This window comes from Echeneis naucrates, chromosome 13, assembly GCF_900963305.1.
Source record: "Echeneis naucrates chromosome 13, fEcheNa1.1, whole genome shotgun sequence".
In the NCBI taxonomy this organism is placed as follows: domain Eukaryota; kingdom Metazoa; phylum Chordata; class Actinopteri; order Carangiformes; family Echeneidae; genus Echeneis; species Echeneis naucrates.
In genome coordinates this window covers 6,702,162-6,727,307 of record NC_042523.1, presented here as the reverse complement: position 1 = coordinate 6,727,307, position 25,146 = coordinate 6,702,162, and the positions used below count along the sequence as shown (strand labels likewise).

The window sequence follows — 25,146 nt, the reverse complement described above, 5'->3', positions numbered from 1 at the left end:
ACACCGACTCTGTTATCCTCCATCAAAAGCTTATGAGCCCTAACGCCGTCTTGTGCCGCACCAACATGTTGTCTCAGCTGAGCTTTACTCGGAGGGCTTTCAGGGTTACCCGTTGTTAATTCCAACATTTTATCAGTCATAAACAGCTCCCCGGTATTTGGTATTTACCTAGTTCCAAGAAAACAGTAGCTCAGCACTTATTTAAACATCTATACCTTAATCCTCACTAACTGTAGGTTTAAGATGAAACTGCTGCCTCTGCAGGCTACGTTCCAGCCGATTGACAATAAGAAGGACAGCCCATCACAAAGTAAGTCGCAGTGTAATTTTATTGCTGACCAAGACTGCTTTATAACTTTTTGTCAAACATTTATTCATAAGGGTTTTTAAACTGCAACATGTTTTCTAATTACATTGACCACTCGCTTTAATGAATTAAAAAGTTTTCAGCTGGTCAGGAAATCTGGTAAAAATCAAGCACCTAAAAAGATAAATGCTTTTTTTTCTCATAAGCCAGCGAAGTTCGAAACACCCATGCAAAAAATTCCTTGTGGTAAAGCACCATCTGTTCTGTGGTTCTGCTCTCACAGGTTTTTTGAGATGACTTCCTCTGGCACTTTTGGTATTCCTGTGGCATTTTCTTCTGGCATTTCTATGGTACTGAAAAGATTTGTGTGGTATTTCCTGGGAGCTCTACCACAGGATTGTACCACAGGTTCTGCTGTAATCTATCACATGTTTGCATAAGTCTCTGGTTGCAGGAATAGTAGCCCTGGAAATGTGAACGCAGAAGGTAATTTATGAATTCTGGTAAATAGGGTGACCTTCATATGATATCTTATCACTGGGGTTTTTCTTGTAAGGGGAGAGCTATGACCACCGTGTGTTTCCAGAGACATGACAACATTGCAATAATACAAATTTCATCTTCCTGAAGTGGTCAAGACTGAGTGTCTGTCCGTCTGCTTCTGTACTCTTCTGCCTTCAAGTGGCAAATTTGGTGAATGCAGCTTTAAGGCACCTCATTTACAACCCATGGAATAATAAATATGTTTCTTTATCCTCAGATAAATCCACAACACTGTTCATTGTTTTGTCATTGTCATATATCGTTGGATGTTGAAACCCTCTGATTAGGTTGAGGATTTGTTCAAATCACCCTTATTCTTCCGATTACATAATCATATCCTTAAAGCAAACAGTACATACTGCGTTTTCCACATTTCCCTCAGCAAGCCTCAAAAAGGCAGGTCTTTCTTTTTAATGAACCTCAAGTAGATTCAGACTTCACTCCAGGATGAATTGAAGCTGCTGCACAAGAACGTTATCAGGTAAATGATGATAATGCTGCATGGTCTTTTTCCACTTTCTATCGGTCTGGTATTTACTCTTAAGGTTTCCATAACTGTGTGCTGTACAAGTTCTCTCTTGCTATCCTCTCAAAGCCATCCCCGAAAGCCTATGAAGGACAAAGATATAAACAGTGCTAAGGATGATGAACCAGAAAACAGAGGCAAGGTGACAGTGTCCAAGGTAATTATCTGTGCATAAACTTGTGCTCTGATGATAAAACCTTCATTTATGATGCACAGGGACCTTAAAGTTGAGATCAAACTTTTTGATCCTCTCACAGTGTGACCTTCACTGTCCACCAACTGATTGTTTCTTTGATACGCATCTTTAACTGCCTGATAATAAAGATGGAGTTGTCGTTTTGTCGCAGTTCAATCATTTGTTCTACTTGAATCACTGAACAATTTCGTAGGCAGCGGTTCAGAAGTTTGGGGGGAGGCTGCAACTTTATGTTTCCTTTACGAGCTTGTTGTTACATCAGTGCCGTAGGTCTGACCACAAATTTATCGCAGGGTATATTTTAAAGGTTTAACACTTCCGTCCTCGTTATACAACCTGAATAATAAAGTTATTGTTAGTGTCCCGTAGATCTGCATGCTATGATATAACACTTCTACCTCAGGCGTCTCTCTGTCAGACAGTGGAATTTCCAACCATCCCGATGAAGCAGCCTTTTAATCATAAATTTAGATATATTTGACTGACAACATCTCACATACAAAAATGAAGTGAAACTAGGAATAATGGATTTCATGGCATAGGGAACTTACTCTGAAAACATTTGCACATCACACAAGGTCATTCATACTCCCAAACATCTCATTTGAGAGCTAGCAAGCTGCCATGTGAATAAGGCATAGGCCTACTTTTATATTCTCTTTCAAGAGCATGACTCCAGTTCAGATGTCATTATACAGTATATGCTCATTAAAAATGTGTAAATTCAAACACACGTTAAGAAATAAGTCTTGGAGATTTTCCATGGTGCCACCTGCACGTCAGCCAGGTTCTCATATCAGCTGGACACCTGGGCAGAGAAGCAGGAGGTGGTGATTTTCTTTCATTAAGAGTTTTTATTGCCACCTAGCTGCCTCATTTAGGTCATGAGCAATTTTTTTTAAAGCAGCAGAAACTAGAAAAGATGCATCAACAGCATGTACCTAACACCACATGTTATTATTCTGCATTTTAATGCTCCCCCAGCAGCACTACCACCTACAGCAAGACATTGTTAAATTAACATGATCTCATCCTCATCACATTTGAGTATTTTTGTCCTCTCTGCCCCCCCAACACACACACACACACACACACACACATACTTGCACAGCATGGCCCATGGGTGTCCATGTTTACTAAATGGTGATTAATGATTGAGCATTTGAAAATAGCCCTGTTACCAGCTGAGCAGAACAGCCCTGAACCGACACTGCTGTTCTGTAGCCAGACGCTCTGTCTTGTTCATGTTGACAGCAGGTTTGAGCTGATAGGGTTAAAAAAATATACTCACCAATGCAAACAACATGGTTACACCTTCAGATCCATACTAGAATAGATCAAATCAAGCGGTAGGTCTTCTCAATAACTAGGTGCCCCCCCCCCAGCATACTATAATTCTTTGTCTTTGTATAACTTATATTACCTGAACATGGATATAAATACAATACAAAATAATAAAAACTGCACATTAAAATGCTCCAGTCTTCATTAAATAACTCACCATTGATATCCGTTTGTCAACAGAAACTCTAGCTGAAGCTGGCGCGGGGATTCTTCTCAAACTAAGACCCCTATGTACAGCTTTTTACAGCTCCAAGGAAAAGAAAGAAAAGCGTCCATCTTATTTCCCCATGCAATTTTAGCAGTGTTAATCCATTGGGCTGTGTACAAACTGCACCCAATATTTACCTCATTACTGCCTTCATTTTCCTCTGGTGGAAATACTACTTGCCGTAAGGTGGAAGCAGAATGCTGCTAGGGAGGGAAATACAGGAGGTAATGAGGCAAATATTGGACCTTTGGACTCACTATGCAGACATTTGGCCACGAAACATTTGACCTAGGCTGCACAGGACGATGGGGGAATTGAACTGAAAATTAAAGGCGCATACCAATGTGCTCACAAGTCTCAGCCCTGTTACATTTATACTGAGCCGCTTGCAAATGGATGTTTTACATTATTTCATGTGTTTTTCAGTCAGCCAGAGGTCTCTTTTTAGTGTGATGTGAAATAAAAAACTACTTGTGCAATCCTCCCACATTTATGCATCCTCCTTATCTTTAATTGTTAACATTATCATATAATTCCCATCCTTGCACCTGGAATGTGTTTGTAATAAGATTTCTGACACCGCTAAAGTGGACCACACTATTTCTTAACCTCGGTTTAGTCTGGCCTCCTTGCGTCACACGGTAAGAGGCACACAAAGCAAGGGAACAGAAACACTACAGCAGAAGTTTCTAAATCCATTACACACTATACATTTATTTCTAACTCTAACAAACATTGATGCTCAGTAATGAAATTAAAACATTGCGCGTGATGGACACAAAGCATTAAGGAGTTTGTTACTCAATTTCAATAATGGTTACTTTATTAGTCTTATAACTTTCTTATATAATTTTAGACGCCCCCACTTCTTTGGTAGTTGAACAGCATAAACTTATGTGTGCTACTGCCAGTTGCTTTGCAAGGTGCAGAAGGAACATTTTCCTTCTGCAGGAATTGAACTCTGCCATTTAATGCTATTATATAAAATGAAAGTAAAATTGAAAAATTACATACATATACATATAAATATTTACAGTTAATTTATACTTCTATATTTCGATACGTGCTTTTTTTTTTATCATTTCAGCAAATATCAAAGGTTAGAGAAAATGATCGTCATCAGACAAACATAACTCTCTGTCGAGGTGAATTTACAGCTTTCTGTCCGGCCCTCAGCCTTAGATCCACTGTGCCCCCCTCTGATCTGAGTGATATGTAAGACAAACAGACGGCTACATGCGTTAAAAGCCGTGGGTGACATTTTACATCTTCGCAAAATGCGTCGGCATAGTCGGGCTACAGATGAGTCATTTTGCAGTATGGGTCAGTCAGAGATCGGACGTAAAGTTTTTTCTTGATTAGCGGTGTCGGGTTTTTTTTGTTGGGTCAGCGTGGATAATGAGGACATTTTCAGTGAACATGACAACCAGAGTCGAACTGGTTCATTTTGAAGAAAAAAAAAAAAAAAAAAAAACTTCCGCCCGAACAGGGACTTGAACCCTGGACCCTCAGATTAAAAGTCTGATGCTCTACCGACTGAGCTATCCGGGCTCTGAAAGGCAGCTTAACAAGGACAATAAACAAATTAATTAAAAGAGAGTCTTTCAGGACAGATTCACATGCCGTTTCTTCTGGGTACTCTGGATACTGCCAACACCTGATCGTTTCCCACCACCATGCCCATGGGACAGACAACCCCCCCCCATGTGTGTGATTTGTAGCTCTGTCAGCAAAAACATCTCTTAGCACCCAACCAGGTCAGGATCCATTCGGATCAGCGGAACTGAGCCGGATGTGTCTGTGGTATGTGGACTGGACCGGATCCTGTTCAAGTTATATTCGTTATCATTACTTATAATTGGGCTGAGTTTGGGTTGTCCAAAGAAGAACGATGATAAATTAAAAAAAACTAAGTATTCAACCAAACAAAAAGCAGGAAATAATTAGACTGACACATTCAACAATAATTATTAATGGACAAATCCCGGATTTACAGATTATTGTTATATACTGCCATCTAGCGGTGACGTTGCACAGCGCAGGCGCGTCTTAATTACATCACGCAATAATAAGGAAGTAGTGGTCAACACAAACACACGGTTGTTTTTGTGGCGCGTTAGCATAATATTTTTTTCCTCCACACGTGCTGATTGCTTCATTGTAGACTAAAACCAGGATCGAGTTGATGTGAAGTTGGTATTTATATGATTTGTGGTGTGTGGTGAAGGAGCTCCTCCATGGAGACATATTCACTCCTCAGAGTCATCGGTGAGGGCTCCTTTGGCCGGGCGTTGTTAGTCCAATGTAAAGACAGTCAGGAAAAGTATGTGGTCAAGGAAATCCAGCTGCCAAAGGTTAGTGCAAACACGGGTAGTAATTAAGACGTGATTCATTTTCCTCATCCAATTCCCAGTCCTCATGCTTTTATTGTGGAGAACCAAATGACTCTTGTTTTGAAAATGAGATACAAATAAATCTCTATTTACCTGTGTGATAGAGGAGGACTAGCACTGGTCCACCTCAGTGCATCAAGCCGTGGGAAAATAATAACCATGACAGTAATAAGCCATCAAAATGCAGGATTTTCATTGCTACGCGTCTGGGGCAACCTAATCTTAGATCCAGACTGTTGTGTTATTGTCAGGGGGAACCCCAACCGCTAACCTACCAGATTGCTGCCTTTATAGAGACACTGGAGATGATTTATTTTGCGTAATAAGAAATACTCATTGTCCATGAGTTCATCTTTGTATTTGCATTTTTATAGAATCAGTCCAAACTGGAGAATTCAAGGAGAGAAGCCGTCCTGCTGTCCCGAATGAAACATCCTAATATTGTGGCCTTCAGGGAGGCCTTCGAAGGTATTCGTAGAAGTGACCCTCCCTTCAAATATTATTATGAGACATTTTGAGCTCTTGTGACATACAGTTGTTATTATTAGGATCACAGAATAGACACTGTGATTGCATTTATTTAGCTGATGACCTCCTGTGTATTGTGATGGAGTACTGCAGTGGAGGAGACCTGCTCCAGAGGATCCGGCAACAGAAAACGACAGCGTTTTGCGTGGATGAAGTAGGCCTCAATAACCTTCAACTATTCCTACACGTTAACACTACTGTTCCATCAGCCGTAAGAAATATATAGTTTTTCTCTTCACAGATCTTGAAGTGGTTTGCTCAAATGTGTTCAGGGGCAAAGCATATCCATGATAAACGGGTTTTGCACAGAGATCTGAAGTCCAAGGTAGAGTTGTGTTATTTTTATCATATTTATGTTAATAGGTTCTACTCAAACATACAACCAGATGAGATGTGATGTACTCTATGTCAATAATTTAGTTTATTGGTTCGTTGCGTGTTGATAGAATCTCATCACTGTGTGCGCTATGGAGCAAAATGAGCAATGAAGAAATTGCTAGTTGTGATATGATCACAACATTATCTCCCACTAAATGCATAATGTCATCATTTTGCCGTGCTTGGCTGCTCTTATTCTGGCTCCGTGTTAAATTGTCACTTCTCTTTCATTTCCTTCGTTACTTTCAACCAGAACATTTTCCTGACAAATAATGGGACAATCAAGCTCGGGGACTTTGGCTCAGCATGTATTTTGAACAGGTGGAGGAAGACAGTGTTTATAGCAGTTTATAGTTTTACATAATGAAAAAAAAATTGTTTGCTTCTGTTGCATTTTAACTACCTTTCATTTTTGTTATTGAGCTGCAGCTCAAAGGCTTATGCTCGTACTTATGTTGGGACACCTTATTACGTGGCTCCAGAAATCTGGGACAACAAGCCGTACAACAACAAGAGGTACGTAGTCATGTCTGCAAGGAAGATCCGTGTTCTGACTGGAACAAAATAAATGCAATAACCTTAATAACAATGGATCAGTGTCTGTATGCAGGAAATTGGTCACTGCATCAGGAAATGTTAAAATTAATAAAGCAACAGGAACAATGCATGAGAGCATTCAGACAGCCATGTGTGAATACATGTCCTAAAGAATCATATCTCTGTGCATTATTCCATGGAAGTGTTCAGAATTTCTTTTTCCCATGCTTGTGAAATTTCTACAGAAAACATGTTGGCCCAGTTTCCCTTTAAACTGTTTCTCAGTTTCCGATTTTAAGACAGCTCACCCTCTCAACACAGTGTTTTTCAATCTGTATTTTAGAGTGCCAATCAATCTGTACCACAATGAGGAAATTTCAAAACAGTCTGCCTTCTCAGCTCAGCAGCGATTGCATGACTTGTGCATGGGTTAACCATTCTTGTACGCCTCAGACTATGCCATGGTGTGACGAATGTCTGGTGTGAATGAATAACCCTGTCTTATCTTTCTGTGTTCTGCAGCGATGTGTGGTCTTTGGGTTGCGTTCTCTACGAGCTCTGCGCCCTGCGACACCCGGTACTTTTCCTCCCTTCTCCACCATGCTCCCCTTCTGTGTCTTACTGATTTGTATGCGGGCCTCTTGTCAGATACTGTAGTCATTGTATGAGATCCTTCTGCTGTGATCCCACTGCGCAGCAGCATTGCTACATTACTGTGGAAGAGCTTCTAGTGTATTCAGCTGAGTTTGATTATCGTGTGTATTTTTTCTGGCTCAGACATTGCAGTGCGGTTTGTTGTCACAGAGATCTTCACACTTTAATCTTCTGTACAGTTCCAGGCTTCCAGCTGGAAGAGCTTGATTCTCAAGGTGTGCCGGGGTGCGTACCCTCCCCTCCCCAGCCACCTGCCCTACGAGCTGCAGCATCTGATCAAGCAAATGTTTAAGACAAACCCAAAAGACAGGCCGTCCTTACACACCATCCTGACCTCAAACCGGGTTTCCAAACTCCTGCGTTCACATTTTCCCTCCCAGGTAAAAACACTTCAGCTTCCTGCGCAGTGACAGTCGCTCCAGCAGTTGAACCTGGAGGGATTTTTATGGTTGTCCCATCCATCACAGCACTGTACTGTCAGGCCGTGGTGTCAGAGTGAGAATTTAAACTCTTACACAACTTCCCCAGCTGTGACAACCCTATGTGGAATCCGACCTTTGACAAGCTGCTGTTAGTTCAGATGGCTGCCACGCTCATGTTGTGTTTAATTTACTGCACTGCTTTGAATCTGTGACAGGTGATGGGAACAGAGGAACAGGGGAGGCGTGCAGGTCGATGGAACAGAGAGGAAGGGAAGAAGATGGCAGATCTTCTGGGAGCAAAGAGTTTAATAAAAATGTCAACAATTGAAGGTCAGATCAAAGTTAATGTCATGAAGTAAAGGATACGCAACTGCAATAATGGAAGAACCACTTATGTGTGGATGTCAGTGCTCAAATTACCACACTTCTTAATATATTCAGACTGTAAACAAGAATTCTAACAGAAACTTAAATATGTGTCCACTGCAGGCGCAGAGTTTGCTGAGGGTCACTGTGAAAGCAGAGAGCCCGGCCATCGAAAGCAGTGGAACGCCGCTCCTACAGACACTGTGCTACAGGTGCTGGCCAACGCCAGCCTCATCTCCTCTGAAAGCATGGGAACAGCCAGCCAAGACCTCACAGGTTCCACTCATGGAAGTTTGATTTGCGGTGTCAACAACTTTGTTTTGCTGAAATGTACTAAAAAAACGTTTGAAGAATGAATTACAGTATCAAAGTGCTGCATCCCTGCTTTTTCAGGTTTGTCAGAGGAGCCTGAAGACAGCAGGCAGAGGAGACAATGGGAGAGGGATCCTCCTGAGAGGCTGCTGAGTCTGCTGGAGAAGGCCCGGCTACGCAGAGACTTCAGCACATTCATAATAAACAGAGGAGGTCTGTTGAAATAACACCAACTATCCCATGTGCCCGTATCCCAGCACAAGAAGCTTGGCCAAATGAAATAAGCTGAAAATGAACAATAGTTTTATTAAATTTCCCAAGATTCATTTAAATAGCCCCCTGAGTTGCTGTGGCTTCCTTTTACAGGTGACGACCTGCTGACTGGACCCCTCTCCCAGCTGCAGGGTGACAACACCGACGGTCCTGACATGGAAGTGGTCATAGACCGAGACCGGCTGGAGCCGCGCTCTGATGATGAGGACACGTAAGTAACCTTGACGCGTTGCCATGTTTAGGACAATATTACTGTGATATTTCTGGTTTTATACTAACAATCTAATGATTAGTCCTTCCTAATGCAGCTTTAAAAGGCAATTTCCGTGATTTTACATTATGTTATCCTTCTTAACCTAATTATGCAGAAGGCTGCTTTGGATAAAAGTAATGTACATAACATATATGCATATACACTGGAATTGCGTGACATGCGTCTAATCCCTGGTATGATAACAGACAAAAACATACTGTTCTTTGTCCTCTATACGCTCTTCACAGAGACTTCGAAGAAGAGTTTCCATGTAACTGGATGGATGAAGTTGAAAAAATATTACCAGAACACTAAAGCCTCAGAACACTTCCTCCTCAGCCTACAAAATCACAAAGCAGCCATTATTAATGAATATGTCTGTTTAAAATGGTTTTCATGTGCCAATTCTGTTTCACTTGATGTCTGTAAAAACATTGTCTTATCAATGAGAATAAATGTTCCTCTATTTATAATTCAAAGATAAAAAAGAATTCAGTTAAGCTCACACAGTAGAAGTAAGACACTAAGTTTTTTTTTTCTCCCCAATTTTGGTCCCAATTTTGTCAACATGATCACACTGTTGCAAGAAAACAATTACTTTTTTTTTTTTTTTTAACACATCAAGACACTTGACGTGTTTGTGTTCTGACTCTGATTGTACTGGAACACTTGCTGGCTACTCTTCAGGTTAGCACTGATAACATTCCCAGTAGCTTGTGGCCATCTGTGAGCTCCTGTTTGGTTTGTCGGGGGGGCAGGAAATATTATAGACTCAGAGCAGCTGGGTCCTCATTGGGCCGCACCATTTTGAGCCATTTCCTGTGTAATATCAAAAGTAGACTAAACATGTTCAATCATTGGTATTCTTTGTCTCGGTTTTATTCTTTTAGTGAGACACTGTGTATGCTCACATCATTCAGCTGTTGTGTTATTTTTAATTTTCTGTTACCGCAAAAGTGTAGAGGAGACACAGAGCTGAGGGTGCTGGCCTTTCCCACAGTAAGAGTTAATTATATACCACTAGGTGGAGTTGAAAACACTGAAGGAACTAAGAGCAGGGAGGAGTGAGAAAGCTCCACTATTGTTTAGATACAGCCGAACCTGGACAAGAATATCCATAATAGTTATTGTCTGATGTACTCAGAAATAGCTGGGACTGCTTGCCCTATATGTAAAAATTTAATTGTTCTTGTTCTTAGATACCGTCAAGAGTCTCTAGACATTTAACAGAAAATAGAGCCTGTTGTGTCATGTCTTTCCAGATAAAAACCTCAACATTATGAAATAAAAACAACAACAACAAAAAAAAAAAGAAGCTTTAGCCGTGTGTCACAGCAGAGAAACCCAGACCTCACCCATGACAGTTTGGGCTCAACAGGATACTACAAACCCTTGAGTCAACAAAGCCATAATGGAGCTGATTCACCAACAGTCACACCAGGGAGGGATTATCCCGCTTCCAACGGTCCTTCAGTATGGCAATCCTCCCATTGGCTGGCAGGAGGCTCTTTGCCAGATATCTGCCCATTATTTGCTTCACTGAGGAAGCTGAGGGGAGCAGCTCGCCCCTTATCTCGGAGCCACACTGAATCCTCCTCCAGGGTTCATTCTCCAGCCTCCTGCTTATTAAAAAAAAAATAACGAATTATATTTCCTTTTAGTACCTCCATGTCAATGTTCAGGGAAGTTACAGATAAAGTTGTGTAGCAGAGCTGAGCTATAGTGATAGGAAGGTCTCCCATGAATGCCCACCATGAACTCAGTCATTTAGTGTGAACTGGGAGATTATGCAGTAAATAAACAGACTATCCATCCATCTAGCCATCCTCATCTGGGGTCGGGTTGCGGGGATAAACGGACTAAGCATCCAAAGTAGTTGCTAAATACGATGGAAGTTCTTTTTGTTTTGTTTTGTTTTGTTTTGTTTTTTTTATTTACTCTGATATTTCCTGAAATTAACATGTTTTATTTTGGGAAACTTATTTCTTTCAAACTGATGCTCAAGAATGTTAAAACAAAAGGGTGTTAAGACATGTTGTTAGCCCAACCCTAATTCCAGGTGTGGGTGTCATGTTTTTAATGACTGTTGGACTGTGTAATGTTATTTTATTATGCTTTTTATCTGGGAATGAAACCAACAGCCAACCAGCGATGCTGATATGTAGGATCTGGTAAAACTAGATTATGATAATTTTTTCTGTTCTAATTTTCCCCCATTAATTCCCATTAATAATTTGCAAATGGTTATGACACAAACATTGCGTGACAACATCTTGTTCTCTATTCATACAGGATCTGCTTGTTTTTGTGCACTTTTTACTAAAATAACACCATATAATAAAGCTCCCTGAGTGACAAAAAGCAAGAAATCTGAACCAGAGATTCAACATCATACAAACACCATGGCATGATAAGATTCGTGCCATGGTTCCTGGTTTTGATAAAACGATGCAGTTGCTCCCCTCACTGCTGGGTGAAAGGTGGAAGACCTGACTTGGTGGGGAGTGTGTGTGTGTGTGGGGGGGGGGGGTCCTGACTGAACAGTTTTATGAAGTTGTACCTCAGAAAATAAAAAAAGGCAAACACACAGATGACCAGGGGCTTCCTGTTGCAGGAAGGATGTGAAGTTGTGCCTGTTGTATCTCATTGGCTATAAATGGGTCAAGAAAGATACTTCTCTTTCTCTAAATCTCTTTCGTGTAATAACGGCAGCAAACCTTTATTCTGACTCTGGCTGATCATGTGACTCATGGCTATGACAGGACCGAGGGGGAGAAGTGAAATATGCAGAGCTCTGCCGTTTTAAAAGGTGTTAATTTCACATAGACTGGGTTAGCAAGCACAACCAAAACGCTTTTATGCATCTGTACCTTTGCTGCACACTGCAGCTCACAGTAGACAGAGCGTGAGTGAGTATCTTACTTCACACCTATTGCCTGAAAACATCCTGTAATTCAGCGTACAGCCTTCAGTCACAGTGAGGTTAATTTCAGCCTCTGCCTCAAAAATCTAATCTGAACTGATTCTCTGAAGAGAATCCCTTCTCTTCCTGCTCATCCTGGTGACCCGATAACAAACAATCAAGTGACTTCCCCTCTAATCAAACCTTTCATTTTGCCTTCTTGGAGGTGAGACCGTCCGCACACTCCAACCCTTCAGCTTCACTCATCACCCCCCTGATGAAATATTGACCCTTGTTAATCTTTGTTCCCCTTTTTTGTGTCACAATGGCTGTTTTTGCAGCTGCCCCCATTTCACTCAGGAAGAGCTCTGCAGATGCAAGATGACCCAGTGATCTCTGTCTGGCCACTGATGATGATACTGATCTTTTACTTTTCTTATTCAGGGCAAAGAGAGGGAGCCTTCACAGTCCCATTGTGTGTATGTGTTTTATAAATGTTTCGTTTTATTAGTTTCTGAGCTATATGTATGTTTTTAGTTGGCAGTCATAGCCAGTGGTGTACCGCACAGTTAAGAAAACAATAGAACTTGGCACCATGACTCACCCAGTAAAGTGAGGTGTTTCACAGGGAGCAGCTCTTCCTGTTAACAACAATGCACTTAGGCGCTGCTGTTAGGAGTCTCTCTGTAACTATAAATATGGGAGCTGTCATTGTTATGATTATTTCAAGCCCTCTGCAGTGACCCTCCATTGTCTGCTGCCAGTGTTTTTAGACAATAGAAGCTGGAGTGGCCAAGTGAGGTTTGTCGAGGAGCAGTGCAATTCATCAGCAGCTCAAAGTAAAAAGGTCAGAAGCAGTTAAATTTGGATCCTAGGTCATGTGGGACAGTGCCCCCGCGCATGTTGTCGGGCCAACAGCACTTCTAAATGATGCCATTGTTTGTGGTCCACATGCCTGTTGACTCCTGATGGGATGGGATGGTTCTCCTTGAGGGAGAGTCCTGGGCCCGGGCAGCATGACCCCTCACCATCCTTCCTATTACATCAATAGACAAGTTTTACCAGAGATTTGTGATTCATGTCAACAACGTCTAATTTGTTTTTTGGGATCAAGTAACTACGTGATTCATATTGAATTGTGTTGAAACGTGATGTGAATCTTTTTGCTGTTGGTTTAGTTTGAAATGTTGGTTGAACTCATGTCGTACTCATTAACCTGGAGCCTCCTGCACCAACCAAAGACAGGGCCTAATTCCTCACCATTTCATTATACGAGTTCTTTTCAAATGAGTGTGGCTCATTGCACACTTGTACTGCACATAGATGTAGATCTGTGGTTAGAACAAGAATAGCAATGAAAAAATGCCACATTTGTCTTTTGATGATGCAGGCTTTGATGTTTCCTTAAAACTGAGTGCTGGTTTAGCTAAAGGCAGCACTATTCATCTTTAAATCTGAATTTGTAGTATGTGTTTGACAAAGAGTCATTCAAGCTTGAAAACAGTCCAAGTGTGAATGAAATCATCCAGCAGTCACACAGATTGACTTTGCAATTCATTGATCCATACAGCACAAGTTCAAACAGGAACGAAAGATCAATGATGAGTTAATGGCTAATGAATTTATCAGTCATGCCACTTGGACTTTCAGAGCACACTCAGTGCTCTGTGCTGGAATCTGCTGACAAGAAAGATGGGCTTTAGAGATGCCAGTTATAATTCATATTTAGATCCATTTGTTAAATCACAGTTTATATTGTTATTGACAGAAATTTTGCAAACAGCGGTCCAGTGTTTGAGTGTTTCTATTTTCATCAAGGCAGCCGCTTGTGAATCATCCATTCATCACCATAGGACATGAAAATCAGTTCATCCCCTCTTAAAACTTATGTTGTGAACTGAGCTGTGATGATCCGTTATTGCATCCTCTTATTATCACGCTTCTGTTACTTAATGGCGTCTCTGATGGAAGTGGAATTATCTTGGCCTTATCTTGTGGCTACATGGAGCTAATTGTGTGGTTTGTTTTAGGACAATGCAGATAACCTTTGGGGTATCAATAAGCCGTGTCCTTCCCACACCTTGTGTATTGAGCCTGTGACCTCAGAGGGGGCCACAGTCTCTGTCTCTCCAAGACCTTGTACCAAGAGGACGTGTGGCTCATATTTTAAATGTCCAATCTTTGAGATCGAATAGTTTCTTGCAATTTCATTTCGGGAGGAGCTTCTTCAAGGAACAGGAACAACAAATCTAATAAAATGTATTTGTAGTTGGAGGAGAAGCAGAAAAAAGACGTATTAGAAGTATTTGTGTGGTCTGTGGAAATTCCTCATGGGGAACATGCCGACCTAAAGCCTGACCTGTAACCGTCAGCTTTTCTGTTTGGCTATGCTGTGGAGTCTACTATGGGCATTTGTTTATGAGCCTGGGCTGTAGCATTAGTGGGGGCCCGGCCATCACTAATCCTGCCATGTGTTTGCCGGAGCTGCTGTGTAAATCTTGACCGGTGAATGTCAGGCTTCAGTACAACTTGACCTGATCAGCTTTGCGTTACTGTAGAGTTTAGTTCCAACTTCAGGGTTTTCTCTTTCACCTCACTGCTGCATGTAAACACGCAGATAAGGATCAGGTATGACTCAGAAGGAGCAGACATTTTAGTTAGTGAATTTGTTGAATTCAAATAAAGTAAACCTGTTATCATCTTAACCAAATTGTAATTTTAATTGGTTAATTTCTTTAACAAAAGTAGTATCCTAGTAGTGACTATTAATGTAGTAACGCAATTTACTTTAAAGATCCACATACACATGTACACATGAATTTCCCAGTGTGTGAAAAAGAAAGTAAGTCTATCTATTTTTTGTTTATGAAGCTAAAAATATCTTGGTAATGTGATCTGGTCTACGTTTCTATTCCAATGTCACCCATGTGGGTGCTTTGAGGTTTGACCCTTTTCCTCTCACGAGACTGTCAATCACACCACTTGGCTGTTCTCTCTGGTTAGAAGCTGTAGCTACAACAGAGGATTTGTCCACATTAGCTGCTGAGACATCGTTTGAGCCCCCAGAAGTCTCAGAGGGTAGAACCCTCAGCTAAAGAAATCCCAGCTGATCCCATCCAGTAGAAAACACCGATTTGCACTTGTTTTTTTGGTTGTTGATGTTTTTTTTTTTTTATCAGAAAGACTGCAACAATATGTTCAGTATCTCCAAAGTGCTCAAACTGAAGGGATGAGCGGATGCACTGTTATATATCTCATGCATTTACATGCACATACTTGAGGTAAAGACAGCTTGCAGTCTACAATGCTTTATTAGACAGGGGTGGGTCCAGGAAATAAATCTGTCAATCCCAAAAACATGTGCAACAATGTGGTTGATGTGCAACAGCGTGTGAGTCTTTATGGGAATTCTCTGCAGGATTCATAGAATGGATTTAGTCAGAAGTGCTAACCTCTCTTCCCATAAGTCTAATTTCATGCCGGGACTTGTGGCTTACTGGTTTGACATGAGCACTTTCTTGGTATTTCAACATATTCAGTGATGGCTTGCCCACACATCCACATGACACACACGAAGTGAAGGAGGTTAATTGCTCAAATTTACCTTTTGTTTCCGATTAAAATCAAAGTTAACCACACTTTCCTCGTTTTGGAGCTTGTGACTCATCAGTGCAATATTTTGCAGGAAATTTTTGGGTGGTAGGCCAATGACGCACATGCTCCAACCATAATTTAAAGTTACTTATAGGCTGTGAATTCCTCCCTCAACGTCAAGACTCATCTGGTTGATGAAGAGAAGATTAATGATGGGCACTGTACAGTCACAGTCACTGTGCAATTGAAAATGTTCATACTTCACATTATGGCTACACTGTTAAAAAAAAAAAAAAAAAGTCAAAATTACTTATGCCTTTCTGACGGGCTGGAAAGTTTGGGCTAACTGCTGGAACTTGTTGTTTTCATTCTTGCAAGACCCCCATGACGGGAGTGTTTTATCAACATGCTGCTTCAACTTTCTATTTTGCTTAGTAGCTGTGACACAATCAAGTGCTGGTCTGGTCAAAAATCCGCTCAAGAAACCGATAAGGCATGTTTATGATGAGAGGTGACAGAGAGTTAAGGAGGATTACATGTGACTGTTGCTTCAGTTATTTATTTTACCTCCCTCCTCGAAGACACTGAGCTCTGTCTACTGCAGGTTATTAGCACAGTGCTGCGTCTGATTTTCGAATAAGCGGGGCTGTTGTGCTAGGACAGACAAGATGCCTCTGTGAAACCACTTCCTGAAAACAATTACTTAACGCAATGTTCCATCTACTGCATTTTTTTTTTTTTGTATTCCCCTTCGCAGTCACGAAGGCTGTCTTACAAACAGAGTACTTTTTTGCCCCTGGAGGGTGGCAAACTTTTTAATAGAACTGTAATAATACCTGTTTACCACTAAACACAGAGGTGGGACTGCAAATACCAGAGATGTTGAATGAGATTCTGGTTTTACTGTGGGAAAGTGATGCAGATATCTAAATGAGCACTGGGCACATTAGTGTAATAGCAGCTATTTCCTCCAGAATTTATGCTGCAAGCTATGCAGGGAAAATGGTAGATTACCTCCCTAAAGCAACTTCTCCTCCCTGAAAAGTGCACACATACTGAGGTTCCTGTCACTGCCCCAACAGAAATTACTCCTGACACGAGTTCTCAACACACCCGAGGATATTTGTTCATACGGGACTGACAGAACTTCAAAGCAGCATTTAAGGGTTGAATTGAGAAAAAAAAAAAAAAAAACTCAACAGGAAGCTACTGGTACAACATGGCTTGTTATTGTCTCCACTGAGACTTAGACATTGGTACTGACTGTGACAACCCTGATGCAGGCAACCACTTAGACTAAACGTTGTTGTGTTGTGAGACCTTGGAGCACTCCAGCAGTCTCCTGCTATTACTTATTTACACTGTGAATTACTAAAAAGCTGATTTTGCAGCAATGAAATACAAGAATTGCTGCCAAAGTAGAAAAGATTACTCCGGTGAAATTGCTTTATCGCTTGTGCAACAAAACATCGCATATCTTTGGCCCATCAATGCAGAATACAGATTTATTCCATGACGACCAGTGCAGTGTCTGTGTTTTCTCACCCTCCAGTCTGCTGGGAAGGAGAGGTCAGGCTGATAAGATAACTGATGTGTATGCAGAGGAGCCTGCTGGGCTCACGCAAAGGGGGTCTGGTCCCTAACACACGTGTGCTTGTGCAAGAACTTGGAGCTGTAAATGCAACATCATGTTCTTGACATTTAGCAACTTGTTCATGAGACAATGGGAACAACTGAGAAACTAGCAGAAGTTACATCAGTGCTTGTATCAGAGGAAATAATGGTGTTCCAATGAAGACATTGTGGTAACTTATTTTACTTATTCACTCTTAGTGCAAAAGGATAGTTCAAGAAGTTGAGGCAGTCAGTATATTTGCCTCACAAAAGCTGTGACTTCCTGTGTTTTGTCGACCTCTCTGTCTGACCCTTGGCCCAGTTCATAGCAGCCATGAAATGGGGGTGAGTGCCGTTGCCTCACGGCAAAAATGTTTTGGGTGCAGTTCCTTTCTCTGTGGGGTCCCCCCCCACCCCCAGACCCTGATAGATAAGCAGTATAGATGATGAGAAGAGAAGATGTTCATCTATAATGACTCACTGATAGGGCTGTCGTGCAGGGTGATTACAGTGTGTGATTCCTGAAGCAGCAAAATAGGCCTAACTCTCTCCAGTTCACACTTCACACACCGTGCTTGCGGTTATGCTGCAGCTGCTCTGATGGAAGATGCTGCTCTTGGATCAGGTGATCTCGCTCAGTGTCGATTTGTCCCTCTTTTTGTTTTCAGATCTCTAACTCTGTCCTTGACCGGCTCAAATGGCCTCGGAGCTTCAGTGTTCTAGGTGGGGCGTGAATAAAGCGCCGCCGACTGACTGTCAGGTTATGTCAAGAAGGTTAGAGCAACATGTGCTCGCTGCTATCCGCTCTCACGCTGTGTTGACTCCTTGTTGATGCCATAACACTTGCGAAACTGTCCACAACAGGACAAACATTTTACACAGCCTGTTTTTACAGTAAGCGGTAAATTTTGTCTGTAATTTGACTTTGATGTTGTTTATTGTTCTATACATAACTGTGGGAGCGATTCTAATTATGCCTCATGACTGTTTGAAAGGTCTAACTTTGTTTATAGAAGACATCCTGATTTATTGTGTAGCTGTACTGACTCCTCTGTTCTGGTGCAGAAGACCAGCCCTGTCAGTTAATGAAAACACCACGACCTTGTGGGGGGGAGGGAAACAGCATTTCATGGGATGATAAAATTGAATTCCTATCTAGGTCAAGTTAAACATAAAAGACACTTCACTGAGCCATTCACTATGCTTCTATCAAATCACTGTGGCACACAGGCACATTACATTTACATGCAAACCCATTTACTGCTGTCTGAAAATGTTTTTTTGGTGTCACCTTCATTTATAAAGACCTCCTCTTCCATTTCAGGTTGCCACACATGAAGCTGGCCGAGTGGGAGTATAGAGACTTGACCAGATTTGCTTGAAGGACAAACAGCAGAGACAAAATTCATGTCACATGCTGTCTTATAGTCCTCATTGTCATTTGGTTTTAACATTCTAAATATTGAGTTTTGTGGCCTAGTGCAACATTTAAAACGGGTGTCAAGTTTTAGAATAGAATTTCCTTCCCTTAAAAGACAAGAGGTTTCACTTCTTTAAGACAGTATGGGACTTTTATTCATTACTGTGGCATGAGTGCAGTATCGACAATTCCAAGTCAGTGCATTTAGTGGCAAATAACACTTTTTAATGCAGTCTACAATGAAATGCCATGACAAAAACAACAAAAAAGGCATTTCTGTGACACATTTGTACTTCACAATGAAAAAGAAGCCCTGTACAATATGATACAACTTAATATAACTTCACGTTAATTTAATAGATACTATTCTAAAGTTAGCACCACAGCTTGCCACGGAAATGTTCAAATATACAGGCACATGTAACATTTAATTTCATAACTGTTCTGCCGTTCAGTGATCACATTCCCTTCCAGGTCACTGGAAGGGTAACTGTGCTTAACACAATTTCCACAGGAAAGGGAAATTAATAAGTAGTAATAAATAAAGTAATAATTCCGCAGATGAAAACAAGGAGTCATGTAGCAGCAATACTGCAGAGCGATGTTTCAATGACAGGTCCACAAATTTGCCCAGAGATGAAGACTAGAATCTATCATGTGGCAGCTGCTCCATGAAGCACTCCGTTCCTGTGGTCTCATGGAGGTTTGTGCCTTCAGAAAATTCGATTTTAATACAGCCTCACCGTCACACAGAGGACTCATTATGAAAGACCTTAGCTTTCAGATTCCTCAGGCTGCACTGCAGGTTGGAGCTGCTTTCTGATTGCAGGGCCTCAGAGAACTTGACATCATAAGTGACCGTGGACTTCCTCTTGATGGAGTTCTGGATGGTCTCTGAGGTGAAATAGTAAACAATGGGATCAAAGCAGCAGTTGGACACAGCGATGCAGAGTGCTACTGGGTAGATGGATCGGACCACAGACTCCACATAGCAGCCTTTCAGAGTTTTGGTGCGGACCAGAGCGTAGAAAACCAAGTTTACATTGTAGGGGATGAAGCAGAAACAAAAAATAATGAGATGCACAATTATCATGCGCAGGATCTTTGTTTTGTTCAGCTTCCCCCCACGGCTGATGGTTTGAGGGCGACGCAGGGTCTGCAACACCATGATGGAGCAACAAACGTTAAGCAGCAAAGGGATGACAAAGCCCACTGTTTCTATGAATATCACCACCTTCGACAGGTGAGCCTTCCACTGCTTGGAAGAGAAGTTCTCGAAACAGAAGGTAGCGTTTCTCGTGTTGTTGTCTTGTGAGGTGGTCTGCAACATGAACCCCGTGGGGAGGCTCCCTGACAGCACCAGCACCCACACAGCGGTGCACACTATCTTGGCGTTGCGCTTAGTCCTGAGCGTCCTTGAGCGAAAAGGGTGCACGATGGCCAGGAAGCGGTCCACGCTGATGCAGGTGAGGAAGAGCATGCTGCCATACATGTTGGTGTAGAACAACGAGACGGAGACTTTGCACAGCGTGCTGCCAAAGGGCCAGTTCTGGTTGATGAAGTAGAAGACCCTCAGAGGCAGCGTGAAGACAAACAGCAGGTCGGACAGCACCAAGTTTATCATGTACGTTGTGGTTTCGTTCCTCAGCTTCAGGGTGCAGGTGAAGATGTAAATGGCCACAACATTGGTAATGAGTCCCACCACAAATACAATGCTAAAGACAGTGCTGTACAAAGGGTATTTGAACCCATCGTTCTTGCTGCAGGTAGAGCTGTTTGCTGAGTTGCTGTCCATCAATGATGTGGTTAAAGTGAAAATGGAGGGGGTGGTGCTGTTCATTCTGAGAGACAAAGCGTGGTGGGATGAGGGGTGTTGTGTAATAGCTATACAATGAAACGACAGAACAAATCCGCCATGAACAAGACACAGAACAAGATGCTCTGAGGAACACTTGGGCCATTCACACAAATATCTGTTCCTCCAGTGATGCCTGTCCACATTAGGGAGGACTCCCGTACATGGTCAGCAGGGTCCCTCCTGTTTCTTGACGTTGTTTTGGGGGCTACCTCATGTTGAAAAGACCCCCCAAAGAGGGCACAGATTCAGGCTAGAGTGTCCTCCCCTCCCCCTGCCTTATCTCTCCACCCCACAAGTTGCAGACGGAGCTTTTACTCACTCAGACAAATATGTCACACAAATGGGTCCCCCCCTTCTCATTCAGGGTAAGTCTCCAAACACAGTAAGCTGCTGGGTCCACAAACGAAAGGACATATCCAAGTACAGGTCTGTTAGAAGTTGTCCTCATGGCATATTCCCCTCCACTATGGTGAACTAGTCCTCTTTTTTTTTTTTAGCTCCACAGCAATGCAGTTGTCTTCAGTTTTCCACTTCTCACAAAGGTCCAGACCACCAGGCTTCTCCTGTGGGGCAAAACTGAAGCAGGAGTTGGACTCCTGCTGTCTTTCTGTCCGTGTCCCAATGTGAGCAGGCTTCAGGGACCCTTTCCTGTCCACTACTGTTTCTTTCTCTTGCGAGCCGGGTGAGTCACTCACCACTACTCCTCCTTCTCCCCCTCTCTCTATCTGTGCATGTGTCTCTCGCTGACAGCGTCTGGGATTTTTGCTCAACACACATCACCCTGCGACAGATCTCTTAGTTCTCCTTTGTGCATGCTTGGCAGACAGTTTTGTAGTTGGGGGCTGTAGTAACTCCTCCTACTGCCTCCAGCTCAGATCCTCCTACTCCTTTGTCTGCCTGTTACTACTGAGTGAAAGGCTCAGTAGGAACAACACATCAACGGCATGTGAGGGAATTCATCAAGACTTCATCATGTGCTCACCAGCTAATTGATGTGAAAATAAATGTTAGAAATAAATATGCTGACATATCCCTGTAAAAAAGAAAGTAAGTGTTTAATGTTGAGTATAATAAATAATAATTATTAAAATTTGGCTTGTTTTAAAGCAGTTGTTTATATTGACGTACAAAATGCTCCTCTATAAGACCAAAGAAAGTGATTCACAGTTTGCTATAAAAGAAATCAAAAGGGGAAGTAAAGAAGAAAGTGCTTCCGCCAGAATTATGTGTTTCAATAGAATTTGATTTTGATAAACGCCTTACTTCCGCCTCAACACGCATTCTTGTTACTTCTCAAGCCCCATACTACCACTACCACAGTATCATTGGTTGAACACAACCCCACAGATTTCCTGAATTTACCCTTCTACTCCCCCATTATTAGGGTTATGGTTAGGGTTACTTTAATCCACTGTTAGATCTGTTTTGTAACACTTTGGAGTTCATTTTTATCATTTTTATTCTTAAATTTTATCTAAAGCTCCCTTTAGAGGTACTGTATAAATAAATTATTACTACTGCAACTCAGTGGGAGATGCAGCACAAGCTTAGAAAAGGGGTGATGACTGATAATGTTTAAACTGGGCAATATTACAGAACTGAATAACAGTTGCTGATATTTGCAGTTTGTCAGATTGACACTTTATTCCAAGCAAGGAGTCACAATGCTGAGAGAGACGAAAATGTCAATCACGTCGGTGCTTGGTTTGTTTGTTCCTCATCAGTTGAGCTGTTAGTGAAGACAGGGGGTCAAAAGTGCCAGGCGATGGGGTCAGCACACCCCTGCATTTGCTGGCGGTGACTTCTTAGACAGGTCTGATTGGAGGTCACAGGAAAACTGAACTGTCTCCTTGTTGAGCTTTGTTTGTGTGTGTGTGTGTGTGTTCCTGCGTGGGGAAGTCTCGGCTGAAGTAGAGCAGTGTTATGTTCTGACAGGGGACACTGGAACAGAGCGCTTTCTCTTCGCGGTGGTTCTATAGCCGCCCCGTGTTGGTCTCTGCCCACAGCGTTCAAGCTCCCCTTCAACAGGAAATCTCAACTTGGCTGCTTACAGAAACACTGGGGCTTTTGTAGCAAGTGAAGTAGCTTCGAAGGGAGGTATCTGAAGTTTATAATTTATAAATAATTAGTCTCAGACAGCTTGAAAGCGCTGTGAGCCTTTTGATCGGCAGCCTGGTGAGTGATTATTGTAAGTCATTTACATTTGTGTTGCTACTGTTTCAAATAGGAAGTACAGGAGATGCTCGAGTTTCCCATTACTGAACCGATGGTTAGTGGCATTTCAAACAATCCTTTTTTCTCCTGCCAGATCTATCCTCTGTGCTTCACATTTACATAGAATCGTGCTTACAAAGATAACTCAGTCTTCTGCGTTTAATTGCCTCCGATAATACTTCCCTATGTGGAAACGGCTCCAGTGATAGTGATGTGTGCTTTAGTTTACAAACATGACACAAATTCATACTTGGTTCTTGGTTCTTGGTTCTTGGTTCTTTTTTTTTTGACTTCACAAAATAAACAAACTACAAACTATAGCCAAACAAGGGAAGAGAGAATCAAAGAGACAGAGGCTGTTTTATGGCCAGTGTGCCTCTCTTTGTCAGACCTCCACAAAATAAACACCATCAAGGCTGGAGTGAAACGTTCGAGAAAATAGAAGAGCCTGTACTATTGTCTTTGACTCGCAAAATAGTTCCATCCAGCACATAAAAACAAGCTCTTCACATGCAAGTATGCGGTTGCTAAACAAAAACATGTGCCTGAAATTCCTCGACTGTTAAATTTCTCACAATGCCAGGAAGTAGTCTGGCACCCCCAAGGTTAACACTTGAATGCCTTCAAATGCAGGAGTGAAATGCCAGTGAAAGACAGCAGGTGACACAATGCTGTTGTGCGATGTGCGATGTGATGATTAGTGGAGAGACATGGGCCTCCAAATCAGATGACGACATGAGAATTGACAGAAGCAGGCCAACTTTGCTTTATTAACACGGGCATCAACTTACTTTCCATTTCTAATGAACTGAGGATATGTGTGTCCTGAGAGTGAGAGGCAGAGAACAGGTTAAGAACACTTAGCTATGGCCACATCCATCGTGGCACATTGTGGTCATGAGACCGATACAGCTAATTAGAAATAACTTAATGGCTCCATCCCTCAGGGTGCACCATCACTGTATTCGATGAAAATGAAGCATCTCAAATGAAAGCATCTCAAAACCAAAATACATCTGAACAAAAAGGGCATCTGTGGATTCGCTGTGACTCAAAAGGGCCTTTAGTTGATTCTCTTTCTTTCACCTTGGAAACAGGGCCGGCAAGAACGTTTGTGTTGGCATACGCAGACAAACAAACCAGTAAACCATAAGCAAACTCCCCCCTGTGGCCAAGGAAGCCCCTCCAGGACTGCAGGACCAACACAGCAACAAACTCTGGTGAATGTAGACCAGAGGCCTGACAGGAATTTAACACACACACACACACACAAACGTGAGCAAAGAGAGAAGTTATGTGAATCTTGTGTGTAGTTGCAAAATAAATGTCACGAAGGGGAATCTTTAATGTCACCAGGATGACATTAAAAATTTTTGTCTCATCGATTGATAATATTGTTCCATTTGATAGACTAAAATAGAATGTTGGCATTTAGAGATGACAGGAAAGAAAGCAAAGAGTCTGTTACGGATCTTTCAAGTACACCCCCACATGCCCTATCAACCTGAGGCCTTCTACTGCTTTTTAAAACAAACACTCCCCACCAACCCCCCCGAAGCATACCCACATTATCATTATTACCTTATCAACTTTGCCTCCCCCAATGAGTGAGATAATCACAGGCTTTGAACTGTGACTTCCATCAACCACTAAACACTTAACTCGCTTCTACAACAGATGAGTTGTTGTGTAAAAGTGTCAAGGGGCGAGTGAGTGTACATGCATCTCAGACTCTCACGTGCAACACTCATGAATTATCACAGTCGTAATATTTATGATTTTGGATCTCAATTAAAAATGGGACCTAGACTATCAATATTCAACAGGCAGTCATATTTTGCTAATGTGTCTGTAGTTCCTCTTTTTTTTTTTTTTTTTGAGAAAAGTTATTTTTATATAGATTCAAATAAATTGTTGTGAATTCCTTTTCCTGATATCATTTACATTTCCACGCTTTACACAGTAGACTTCAATCTGATGAGAGAACTGGCTGTTATCTCATCAATCTAGTTGAGTGTTAAGAAGGAGGCTCTTCCATATGTGAAGTGTTGAGATGCTGAAGTGATCTTTGAGGTAAAGACCAGTCAGTAGGTGTTTTCCCACAGCTTTTACAGATACCAGGAAAGGAAACTAACAAAATTCAAGCAGCCTTGAACTCGCGTGACAGAAGGGTGTGATATTATTGGTCAGGCTGAGCTGATCGAGGAATGGTAAGAGCAAGTAAGAGTGAGCAGAGGGCAAGCAAACTGAAATGCACGACATGTAGATCTATGCTATCATGCTAAAAATATCCTGCCTCACTAA

General features: G+C 41.9%; 2 protein-coding genes and 1 non-coding gene across 3 annotated transcripts; 1 reads left to right on the top strand and 2 right to left on the bottom strand.

Annotated features, from left to right (window-relative positions):
• Positions 1-4,602: 4,602 nt before the first annotated feature.
• Positions 4,603-4,675, bottom strand: trnak-uuu (transfer RNA lysine (anticodon UUU)). The gene has a single exon. It is a non-coding gene; the product is annotated as a tRNA-Lys (tRNA).
• A 528-nt stretch (positions 4,676-5,203) lies between these two features.
• nek3 (NIMA related kinase 3) lies at positions 5,204-11,544 on the top strand. The gene is made up of 13 exons (XM_029517292.1): positions 5,204-5,478; positions 5,892-5,985; positions 6,102-6,199; positions 6,287-6,370; positions 6,677-6,744; positions 6,853-6,939; positions 7,483-7,537; positions 7,794-7,994; positions 8,252-8,366; positions 8,526-8,678; positions 8,796-8,927; positions 9,081-9,198; positions 9,489-11,544. Exons 1-13 carry the CDS (start codon positions 5,362-5,364, stop codon positions 9,553-9,555), a joined length of 1,389 nt encoding a protein of 462 aa, XP_029373152.1. The 5' UTR covers positions 5,204-5,361; the 3' UTR covers positions 9,556-11,544.
• A 7,358-nt stretch (positions 11,545-18,902) lies between these two features.
• lpar6a (lysophosphatidic acid receptor 6a) lies at positions 18,903-21,417 on the bottom strand. The gene has a single exon (XM_029517559.1). It carries the CDS (start codon positions 20,608-20,610, stop codon positions 19,516-19,518), a length of 1,095 nt encoding a protein of 364 aa, XP_029373419.1. The 5' UTR covers positions 20,611-21,417; the 3' UTR covers positions 18,903-19,515.
• Positions 21,418-25,146: the final 3,729 nt, after the last annotated feature.

What these genes read in the sequence shown, in the direction of transcription:
- nek3 (XM_029517292.1), top strand. Translation starts at nt 5,362, where the DNA reads ATGGAGACATATTCACTCCTCAGAGTCATCGGTGAGGGCTCCTTTGGC. An exon ending in GTTCACATTTTCCCTCCCAG is followed by an intron (nt 7,995 to 8,251) that starts GTAAAAACACTT and finishes AATCTGTGACAG; the next exon opens with GTGATGGGAACAGAGGAACA. An exon ending in CGCTCTGATGATGAGGACAC is followed by an intron (nt 9,199 to 9,488) that starts GTAAGTAACCTT and finishes CGCTCTTCACAG; the next exon opens with AGACTTCGAAGAAGAGTTTC.
- lpar6a (XM_029517559.1), bottom strand. Translation starts at nt 20,610, where the DNA reads ATGAACAGCACCACCCCCTCCATTTTCACTTTAACCACATCATTGATG.